The sequence below is a fragment of the Oncorhynchus nerka genome, unplaced genomic scaffold (genome assembly GCF_034236695.1).
Source record: "Oncorhynchus nerka isolate Pitt River unplaced genomic scaffold, Oner_Uvic_2.0 unplaced_scaffold_311, whole genome shotgun sequence".
Classification (NCBI taxonomy): Eukaryota; Metazoa; Chordata; class Actinopteri; order Salmoniformes; family Salmonidae; genus Oncorhynchus; species Oncorhynchus nerka.
The window spans coordinates 56467-68746 of NW_027040492.1; the positions used below are offsets into that span (position 1 = coordinate 56467).

At 49.9% G+C, this 12280-nt stretch overlaps 1 protein-coding gene across 1 annotated transcript in view; it reads left to right on the plus strand.

Annotated features, from left to right (window-relative positions):
* Positions 1-12280, plus strand: part of LOC115120970 (low-density lipoprotein receptor-related protein 6-like) — a 123233-nt gene that overhangs the window by 24382 nt on the left and 86571 nt on the right. The window contains 2 exon segments of the mRNA XM_065017062.1: positions 3514-3711; positions 7685-7881. Of these exon segments, the coding sequence (XP_064873134.1) occupies positions 3514-3711; positions 7685-7881 (395 nt within the window).

Here is a 12280-nt window from a genome sequence, read left to right on the forward strand (position 1 = left end):
GCTGCCTGGAGCTACAGATTCAGCCTGACCTCGCTGCCTTGAGCTACAGATTGACTGGCCTCGTTGCCTGTAGCTACAGATTCAGCCTGGCCTCTCTGCCTAGCCCTGGAGCTACAGATCCAGCCTGGCCTCGCTGCCTGGAGCTACAGATTCAGCCTGGCCTCGCTGCCTGGAGCTACAGATTCAGCCTGGCCTCGCTGCCTGGAGCTACAGATTCAGCCTGGCCTCGCTGCCTGGAGCTATAGATTCAGCCTGGCGTCGCGGCCTGGAGCTACAGATTCAGCCTGGCCTCGCGGCCTGGAGCTACAGATTCAGCCTGGCCTCGCGGCCTGGAGCTACAGATTCAGCCTGGCCTCGCGGCCTGGAGCTACAGATTCAGCCTGGCCTCGCTGCCTGGAGCTACAGATTCAGCCTGGCCTCGCTGCCTGGAGCTACAGATTCAGCCTGGCCTCGCTGCCTAGAGCTACAGATTCAGACTGGCCTCGCGGCCTGGAGCTACAGATTCAGCCTGTCCCTCGCGGCCTGGAGCTACAGATTCAGCCTGGCCTCGCGGCCTGGAGCTACAGATTCAGCCTGGCCTCGCTGCCTGGAGCTACAGATTCAGACTGGCCTCGCTGCCTGGAGCTACAGATTCAGACTGGCCTCGCGGCCTGGAGCTACAGATTCAGACTGGCCTCGCGGCCTGGAGCTACAGATTCAGACTGGCCTCGCTGCCTGGAGCTACAGATTCAGACTGGCCTCGCTGCCTGGAGCTACAGATTCAGACTGGCCTCGCTGCCTGGAACTACAGATTCAGCCTGGCCTCGCGGCCAGGAGCTACAGATTCAGCCTGGCCTTTGGGCCATGACCCAGTCATAGCCGCCCCCCCCATCCCCTGTCTAGAGGTTTGTAGTCTAAACACATCCTGTCTAGAGGTTTGTAGTCTAAACACATCCTGTCTAGGGGTTTGTAGTCAACACATCCTGTCTAGGGGTTTGTAGTCAACACATCCTGTCTAGGGGTTTGTAGTCAACACATCCTGTCTAGGAGTTTGTAGTCAACACATCCTGTCTAGGGGTTTGTAGTCAACACATCCTGTCTAGGGGTTTGTACACATCCTGTCTAGGGGTTTGTAGTCAACACATCCTGTCTAGGGGTTTTTGTCAACACATCCTGTCTAGGGGTTTGTAGTCAACACATCCTGTCTAGGGGTTTGTAGTCAACACATCCTGTCTAGGGGTTTGTAGTCAACACATCCTGTCTAGAGGTTTGTAGTCAACACATCCTGTCTAGAGGTTTGTAGTCAACACATCCTGTCTAGGGGTTTGTAGTCAACACATCCTGTCTAGGGGTTTGTTCAACACATCCTGTCTAGAGGTTTTGCCACGTTGAGTATTTCCAAACTGACATTGATGTTTCTGTGACCATGTTTGACTTGCTTCTGTCGTCCTGTGTTGTTGGTGCTCATTGGTTACCTGGCAACAGTAGAATCCGTGTGTAGTCTATGCATAGGCCACTTGGGACGTGACATGTCTGTGTTTTTAGATGGCTGCCTCAGACAACCACTTCAGTACAGTGTCGGTCTGGATAATTCTAGGCCGACACAGATGGACGTTATTGGATATAAATCCATGAAAGGACCCGTCTGTCCACATAAGAGGAGTGAACCTATGGAGACTTCCAGTTGTTCTGGTGGGACCCCGAGTCCTCCCTCTAGAGGAGTTATTCTGCACAGAGAGGTCCTCTGTTCTGCCTGGGGTCCTACTGGGGTTGGTTGTTCTGTCTGGTGGGGTCCTACTGGGGTTGGTTGTTCTGTCTGGGGTCCTGCTGGGGTTGGTTGAGCAGCCTGGTGGGGTCCTACTGGGGTTGGTTGAGCAGCCTGGTGGGGTCCTACTGGGGTTGGTTGAGCAGCCTGGTGGGGTCCTGCTGGGGTTGGTTGAGCAGCCTGGTGGGGTCCTGCTGGGGTTGGTTGAGCAGCCTGGTGGGGTCCTACTGGGGTTGGTTGAGCAGCCTGGTGGGGTCCTACTGGGGTTGGTTGAGCAGCCTGGTGGGGTCCTACTGGGGTTGGTTGAGCAGCCTGGTGGGGTCCTACTGGGGTTGGTTGAGAAGCCTGTGGTCTTGCTGGGGTTGGTTGAGCAGCCTGTGGTCCTATTGGGGTTGGTTGAGCAGCCTGGGGTCCTACTGGGGTTGGTCGAGCAGCCTGGGGTCCTACTGGGGTTGGTTGAGCAGCCTGTGGTCCTACTGGGGTTGGTTGAGCAGCCTGTGGTCCTACTGGGGTTGGTTGAGCAGCCTGGGGTCCTACTGGGGTTGGTTGAGCAGCCTGTGGTCCTACTGGGGTTGGTTGAGCAGCCTGTCGTCCTACTGAGCTTGGTTGAGCAGCCTGTCGTCCTACTGGGGTTGGTTGAGCAGCCTGTCGTCCTACTGGGGTTGGTTGAGCAGCCTGTGGTCCTACTGGGGTTGGTTGAGCAGCCTGTGGTCCTGCTGGGGTTGGTTGAGCAGCCTGGGGTCCTGCTGGGGTTGGTTGAGCAGCCTGGTGGGGTCCTACTGGGGTTGGTTGAGCAGCCTGGTGGGGTCCTACTGGGGTTGGTTGAGCAGCCTGGGGTCCTACTGGGGTTGGTTGAGCAGCCTGGGGTCCTACTGGGGTTTGTTGAGCAGCCTGTCGTCCTGCTGGGGTTGGTTGAGCAGCCTGGGGTCCTGCTGGGGTTGGTTGAGCAGCCTGGGGTCCTGCTGGGGTTGGTTGAGCAGCCTGGTGGGGTCCTACTGGGGTTGGTTGAGCAGCCTGGTGGGGTCCTACTGGGGTTGGTTGAGCAGCCTGGGGTCCTACTGGGGTTGGTTGAGCAGCCTGGTGGGGTCCTACTGGGGTTGGTTGAGCAGCCTGGTGGGGTCCTACTGGGGTTGGTTGAGCAGCCTGGGGTCCTACTGGGGTTTGTTGAGCAGCCTATGGTCCTACTGAGCTTGGTTGAGCAGCCTGGGGTCCTACTGGGGTTGGTTGAGCAGCCTGGGGTCCTACTGGGGTTTGTTGAGCAGCCTGTCGTCCTGCTGGGGTTGGTTGAGCAGCCTGGGGTCCTGCTGGGGTTGGTTGAGCAGCCTGGGGTCCTGCTGGGGTTGGTTGAGCAGCCTGGTGGGGTCCTACTGGGGTTGGTTGAGCAGCCTGGTGGGGTCCTACTGGGGTTGGTTGAGCAGCCTGGGGTCCTACTGGGGTTGGTTGAGCAGCCTGGTGGGGTCCTACTGGGGTTGGTTGAGCAGCCTGGTGGGGTCCTACTGGGGTTGGTTGAGCAGCCTGGTCAGTATAACGTTAGGACTCCTGTTTCTTTGTGCGTTACCAGTTATGAGACAAAACACCTGAAAAACTTTAATACATGCTGCAGTAGCTGTTTATAAATCACTACCGACACACGGACTGAGTTCCGGGTTAGAGTTGGTGGGAACTTTACCAAAATGTTCCTCTGTCTGCGGGTACATGTACTGGACAGACTGAGTTCCGGGTTAGAGTTGGTGGGAACTTTACCAATATGTTCCCCTCTCTGTCTGCAGGTACATGTACTGGACGGACTGGGGCGAGGTTCCTAAGATTGAGCGAGCTGGGATGGACGGTACCAACAGAGCCATGATCATTGACAAGGAGATCTACTGGCCCAACGGTCTCACGCTGGACTACAGCCAGGAGAAACTGTACTGGGCTGACGCCAAGTTCAACTTCATACATCGCTCCAATCTGGACGGCACTGGGAGGTACAGTAATCCACCAACCAATCAGAAACTCTCATTTTGGTTCCAGTGTAATAAAAGCAGGAAGTAATATTTCAGATGAGTAACCAGGCTACTTTTACTGCCGTATACCGAGTGTCTACAGAGACAACGGATCCACACCCCTGGGGAACCTTTTTACACATTGTGTAAAAAGGATGTCTTACAGCCTGAATTTAAAATGGATTAAATTGTATATTTTTTTAGTCATTACCTCATAACCTCAGTGGAATAAAGTTTACAAACATTTTTTTCTTTTTTTTACTACATTTTAATTTAAAAATGAAAAGCTGAAGTGTCTTTGGGTCATTTTTACAGGGCGGTAAAATCTTCTGCTTTCTAAATATATATATATATATAATATAGCATAATAAAAGACTGTCTTTTCAAGCCTTTCATTCCAAGTGTTGTTGACTAGAAAATACATCATATGAATATGAGTTTCTTCGTATCATATCTGTATCGGTGTATTGGAGCTGTTATCATCCAAAACGTGACGACGTCTCAGTGTATTACTGCGTTTACCAGGAAGGCTTTTCTTGGAATAGGTTCTTGTTTATAATGATTTAAAAAGGTCACAGTGGATGTGTTAAAAGGTCAGAGTAGATGTTAAAAGGTCACAGTAGATGTGTTAAAAGGTCACAGTAGATGTTAAAAGGTCACAGTAGATGTGTTAAAAGGTCACAGTAGATGTTAAAAGGTCACAGTAGATGTTAAAAGGTCACAGTAGATGTTAAAAGGTCACAGTAGATGTTAAAAGGTCACAGTAGATGTGTTAAAAGGTCACAGTAGATGTTAAAAGGTCACAGTAGATGTGTTAAAAGGTCACAGTAGATGTGTTCTTGTTTATAATGATTTAAAAAGGTCACAGTAGATGTGTTCAGATGAAATCAGATGTTTTAAAAAGGTCACAGTAGATGTGTTCAGATGAAATCAGATGAAATCAGATGATTTAAAAAGGTCATATACACCTGAAACCCCACCTCTTTCAGGAATACCTAGGATAGGATAAAGTAATCCTTCTCACCCCCCCCCTTAAAAGATTTAGATGCACTATTGTAAAGTGGCTGTTCCACTGGATGTCATAAGGTGAAGGCACCAATTTGTAAGTCGCTCTGGATAAGAGCGTCTGCTAAATGACTTAAATGTAAATGTAAATGATACACAGTAACTGTGAAATCAGATGTTCCTGATTAGTTCAAGTGACTTGAAAATCTACGGCGAGACTTGAACATGGCCGTCTAGCAAAGATCAACAACCAACTTGACAGAACTTGAAGAATAAAAAAAAATATATATATATATAATATACAAATATTGTACAATCCAGGTGTCCAAAGCTCTTAGAAAATTACCCAGAATGACTCACTGCTGTAATCACTGGCCAAGGGGACTCTTAACATGACTCGGGGGTGTGACTACTGATGGAATCACTGTCCAAGGGGACTCTTAACATGACTCGGGGGTGTGACTACTGCTGTAATCACTGTCCAAGGGGACTCTTAACATGACTCGGGGGTGTAATAGACCTTACAGTGAAATGCTGAATGCAACAGGTGTAGTAGACCTCACAGTGAAATGCTGAATGCAACAGGTGTAGTAGACCTTACAGTGAAATGCTGAATGCAACAGGTGTAGTAGACCTTACAGTGAAATGCTGAATACAACAGGTGTAGTAGACCTTACAGTGAAATGCTGAATACAACAGGTGTAGTAGACCTTACAGTGAAATGCTGAATACAACAGGTGTAGTAGACCTCACAGTGAAATGCTGAATACAACAGGTGTAGTAGACCTCACAGTGAAATGCTGAATACAACAGGTGTAGTATACCTCACAGTGAAATGCTGAATACAACAGGTGTAGTAGACCTCACAGTGAAATGCTGAATACAACAGGTGTAGTAGACCTCACAGTGAAATGCTGAATGCAACAGGTGAAATGCTGAATGCAACAGGTGTAGTAGACCTCACAGTGAATACAACAGGTGTAGTAGACCTCACAGTGAAATGCTGAATGCAACAGGTGTAGTAGACCTTACAGTGAAATGCTGAATACAACAGGTGTAGTAGACCTCACAGTGAAATGCTGAATGCAACAGGTGTAGTAGACCTTACAGTGAAATGCTGAATACAACAGGTGTAGTAGACCTTACAGTGAAATGCTGAATACAACAGGTGTAGTAGACCTCACAGTGAAATGCTGAATACAACAGGTGTAGTAGACCTTACAGTGAAATGCTGAATGCAACAGGTGTAGTAGACCTCACAGTGAATACAACAGGTGTAGTAGACCTCACAGTGAAATGCTGAATACAACAGGTGTAGTAGACCTCACAGTGAAATGCTGAATGCAACAGGTGTAGTAGACCTCACAGTGAAATGCTGAATACAACAGGTGTAGTAGACCTTACAGTGAAATGCTGAATACAACAGGTGTAGTAGACCTCACAGTGAAATGCTGAATGAAACAGGTGTAGTAGACCTCACAGTGAAATGCTGAATACAACAGGTGTAGTAGACCTTACAGTGAATACAACAGGTGTAGTAGACCTTACAGTGAAATGCTGAATACAACAGGTGTAGTAGACCTCACAGTGACTACAACAGGTGTAGTAGACCTTACAGTGAAATGCTGAATGCAACAGGTGTAGTAGACCTTACAGTGAAATGCTGAATGCAACAGGTGTAGTAGACCTTACAGTGAAATGCTGAATACAACAGGTGTAGTAGACCTTACAGTGAAATGCTGAATGCAACAGGTGTAGTAGACCTTACAGTGAAATGCTGAATACAACAGGTGTAGTAGACCTCACAGTGAAATGCTGAATACAACAGGTGTAGTAGACCTTACAGTGAAATGCTGAATGCAACAGGTGTAGTAGACCTCACAGTGAATACAACAGGTGTAGTAGACCTCACAGTGAAATGCTGAATACAACAGGTGTAGTAGACCTCACAGTGAAATGCTGAATGCAACAGGTGTAGTAGACCTCACAGTGAAATGCTGAATGCAACAGGTGTAGTAGACCTTACAGTGAAATGCTGAATACAACAGGTGTAGTAGACCTCACAGTGAAATGCTGAATGCAACAGGTGTAGTAGACCTCACAGTGAAATGCTGAATACAACAGGTGTAGTAGACCTTACAGTGAATACAACAGGTGTAGTAGACCTTACAGTGAAATGCTGAATACAACAGGTGTAGTAGACCTTACAGTGAAATGCTGAATACAACAGGTGTAGTAGACCTTACAGTGAAATGCTGAATACAACAGGTGTAGTAGACTTTACAGTGAAATGCTGAATACAACAGGTGGACCTGTAGACCTCACAGTGAAATGCTGAATGCAACAGGTGTAGTCGACCTCACAGTGAAATGCTGAATACATCAGGTGTAGTAGACCTCACAGTGAAATGCTGAATACAACAGGTGTAGTAGACTTCACAGTGAATACAACAGGTGTAGTAGACCTCACAGTGAATACAACAGGTGTAGTAGACCTCACAGTGACTACAACAGGTGTAGTAGACCTCACAGTGAAATGCTGAATGCAACAGGTGTAGTAGACCTCACAGTGAAATGCTGAATGCAACAGGTGTAGTAGACCTCACAGTGAAATGCTGAATGCAACAGGTGTAGTAGACCTCACAGTGAATGCAACAGGTGTAGTAGACCTCACAGTGACTACAACAGGTGTAGTAGACCTCACAGTGAAATGTTTACTTCCTGTAGGGGACAGGCTGTAGCTGCTGTCTGCTGTGTCTCCAGGGGGGACTACTGTTACCACAGTACTAAACTAGTGTCTGTCTCCAGGGGGGACTACTGTTACCACAGTACTAAACTAGTGTCTGTCTCCAGGGGGGACTACTGTTACCACAGTACTAAACTAGTGTCTGTCTCCAGGGGGGACTACTGTTACCACAGTACTAAACTAGTGTCTGTCTCTGTGTCTCCAGGGAGGTGGTGGTTAAGGGAGATCTCCCTCACCCCTTCGCTCTGACGCTGTACGAGGAGACTCTCTTCTGGACCGACTGGAACACCCATTCCATCCACTCATGTCAGAAAGAGACCGGGGAGGATCGGAAGAAAGTCCACTCGGACATCTTCTCTCCCATGGATATACACGTCTACAGCCAGAAGAGACAGCCGCTACGTAAGAACACACAGCCTAATCACTGGTCCCACTCACTGTGAATGACATGCTCCTATCCAAAATATAGAATGATCAGGGCCCGGTCGCCTGGCTTCCTCCTCTGTGATCGGCTAGCTAGGTCTAGGACAACAGATCTATGATCGGCTAGCTGGGTCTAGGTCAATAGAGCTTTGATCGGCTAGCTGGGTCTAGGACAATAGAGCTATGATCGGCTAGCTGGGTCTAGGTCAATAGATCTATGATCGGCTAGCTAGGCCTCGGACAATAGATCTATGATCGGCCAGCTGGGTCTAGGACAATAGATCTATGATCGGCTAGCTGGGTCTAGGTCAATAGATCTATGATCGGCTAGCTGGGTCTAGGACAATAGATCTATGATCGGCTAGCTGGGTCTAGGACAATAGATCTATGATCGGCTAGCTGGGTCTAGGACAATAGATCTATGATCGGCTAGCTGGGTCTAGGACAATAGATCTATGATCGGCTAGCTGGGTCTAGGTCAATAGATCTATGATCGGCTAGCTGGGTCTAGGTCAATAGATCTATGATCGGCTAGCTGGGTCTAGGACAATAGATCTATGATCGGCTAGCTGGGTCTAGGACAATAGATCTATGATCGGCTAGCTGGGTCTAGGACAATAGATCTATGATCGGCTAGCTGGGTCTAGGACAATAGATCTATGATCGGCTAGCTGGGTCTAGGACAATAGATCTATGATCGGCTAGCTGGGTCTAGGACAATAGATCTATGATCGGCTAGCTGGGTCTAGGACAATAGATCTATGATCGGCTAGCTGGGTCTAGGACAATAGATCTATGATCGGCTAGCTAGGTCTAGGACAGTAAAGCCCTGAGGTTTAATTCAGATAATTTGTCACAGTGCAGAGGGGACCTGCTACACGTCAATGACCCTGCTGTTACAGCCCCCTTCCCCTGCATGCACAGCTGTCTCCAGGGTCGTGTCTACTCTTGACACTTCTATGCAACTTCTGCCATCAGAATACAAGAGATCACATTGAAAAGACGGGTCTCGACGCACAAAAGTGGCTTTGTGGTCTGATGTGTGATCAGATCCGTCTGACCACTTCAGGAGGTGGTCAGGGATGCACCGTGTGTGGATTTCTCCTCAGTCTGGACCAATCAGGCTACTGAAAGCGCGTGGAGGGCTACTCGTCAGCACTCCTCCCACAAATCTCTATAAAATGTGTGTTTTGGACCGTCGGAGGAAATGCGTTCCTAGCGTGTGAGGAACGTGTTCGCTGGCCTCATAAATGCTAGCTAATATTTAGAAGAACATGTTATGCTAACCCTTTAGCATTCCCTTTAGCATTCCCTTTAGCATTCCCTTTAGCATTCCCTTTAGCATTCCCTTTAGCATTCCCTTTAGCATTCCCTTTAGCATTGATGGCTAACGGCAGAGGCTGGCCGGCTAACGGCAGAGGCTGGCCGGCTAACGGCAGAGGCTGGCCGGCTAACGGCAGAGGCTGGCCGGCTAACGGCAGAGGCAGGCCGGCTAACTAGCTCTAGTAGTCAGCTACTGCCATCAGTTGTCATGTTATCATATTCTGCCTGTTCCACTTTGTTTAGAATGCATACTGGCATTTTGAATATATCAGGAAAAAGGGAATCCGGACACTGTGGACATGGTTAAATGCAGATGCATAACGCATTGGGACTTCATGAGCAGAACTCTATGATCAGAATACTAAAGCTGCATGAACTGTCAAGTCTAGACAGGTCCCAGGACTCTACTCTACTCTGTGACCTTGGCGACACATGGACCTCACAGTGACCTCGGCGACACATGGACCTCACAGTGACCTCGGCCACACATGGACCTCACAGTGACCTCGGCCACACATGGACCTCACAGTGACCTCACCGACACATGGACCTCACAGTGACCTTAGCGACACATGGACCTCACAGTGACCTTAGCGACACATGGACCTCACAGTGACCTTAGCGACACATGGACCTCAGTGACCTTAGCGACACATGGACCTCACAGTGACCTTAGCGACACATGGATCTCACAGTGACCTCGGCCACACATGGACCTCACAGTGACCTCGGCCACACATGGACCTCACAGTGACCTCACCAACACATGGACCTCACAGTGACCTTAGCGACACATGGACCTCACAGTGACCTTAGCGACACATGGACCTCACAGTGACCTTAGCGACACATGGACCTCACAGTGACCTTAGCGACACATGGACCTCAGTGACCTTAGCGACACATGGACCTCACAGTGACCTTAGCGACACATGGATCTCACAGTGACCTCGGCCACACATGGACCTCACAGTGACCTCGGCCACACATGGACCTCACAGTGACCTTACCGACACATGGACCTCACAGTGACCTTAGCGACACATGGACCTCACAGTGACCTTAGCGACACATGGACCTCACAGTGACCTTACCCACACATGGACCTCACAGTGACCTTACCGACACATGGACCTCACAGTGACCTTACCGACACATGGACCTCACAGTGACCTTACCGACACATGGACCTCACAGTGACCTTACCGACACATGGACCTCACAGTGACCTTAGCGACACATGGACCTCACAGTGACCTTAGCGACACATGGATCTCACAGTGACCTCACCGACACATGGACCTCACAGTGACCTTAGCGACACATGGACCTCACAGTGACCTTACCGACACGTGGACCTCACAGTGACCTCGGCCACACATGGACCTCACAGTGACCTTACCGACACATGGACCTCACAGTGACCTCGGCCACACATGGACCTCACAGTGACCTCGGCGACACATGGACCTCAGTGACCTCGGCCACACATGGACCTCACAGTGACCTTAGCGACACATGGACCTCACAGTGACCTTACCGACACATGGACCTCACAGTGACCTCGGCCACACATGGACCTCACAGTGACCTCGGCCACACATGGACCTCACAGTGACCTTACCGACACATGGACCTCACAGTGACCTTACCGACACATGGACCTCACAGTGACCTTACCGACACATGGATCTCACAGTGACCTCACCGACACATGGACCTCACAGTGACCTTAGCGACACATGGACCTCACAGTGACCTTACCGACACGTGGACCTCACAGTGACCTCGGCCACACATGGACCTCACAGTGACCTTACCGACACATGGACCTCAGTGACCTCGGCCACACATGGACCTCACAGTGACCTCAGCGACACATGGACCTCAGTGACCTCGGCCACACATGGACCTCACAGTGACCTTAGCGACACATGGACCTCACAGTGACCTTACCGACACATGGACCTCACAGTGACCTCGGCCACACATGGACCTCACAGTGACCTCGGCCACACATGGACCTCACAGTGACCTCGGCCACACATGGACCTCACAGTGACCTTACCGACACATGGACCTCACAGTGACCTTACCGACACATGGACCTCACAGTGACCTCGGCCACACATGGACCTCACAGTGACCTCGGCCACACATGGACCTCACAGTGACCTTACCGACACATGGACCTCACAGTGACCTTACCGACACATGGACCTCACAGTGACCTTACCGACACATGGACCTCACAGTGACCTTACCGACACATGGACCTCACAGTGACCTTACCGACACATGGACCTCACAGTGACCTCGGCCACACGTGGACCTCACAGTGACCTCGGCCACACGTGGACCTCACAGTGACCTCGGCCACACGTGGACCTCACAGTGACCTCGGCCACACATGGACCTCACAGTGACCTCAGCGACACATGGACCTCACAGTGACCTCGGCCACACATGGACCTCACAGTGACCTTACCGACACATGGACCTCACAGTGACCTTAGCGACACATGGACCTCACAATGATATTATCACTGGCTAACATATTGTGTATATATACAAAAGTATGTGGACACCGATATTTAGTGGCTTCGGCTATTTCAGCCACACCCGTTGCTGACCGGTGTATAAAATCCAGCACACCGCCATGCAATCTCCATAGACAAACATTGTAGAATGGCCTTACTGAAGAGCTCAGTGACTTTCAACGTGTCACTGTGATAGGATGTCACCTTTCCAACAATTCTGTTAAGTTTGTGCCCTGCCACGGTCACCTGGAGCGCCAAGCAAGTAGAAAACCATCTGTCCTCAGTCAGAACACTCACTACCGAGGTCCAAACTGCCTCAGTCAGAACACTCACTACCGAGGTCCAAACTGCCTCTGGAGAACACTCACTACCGAGGTCCAAACTGCCTCAGTCAGAACACTCACTACCGAGGTCCAAACTGCCTCTGGAGAACACTCACTACCGAGGTCCAAACTGCCTCAGTCAGAACACTCACTACCGAGGTCCAAACTGCCTCAGTCAGAACACTCACTACC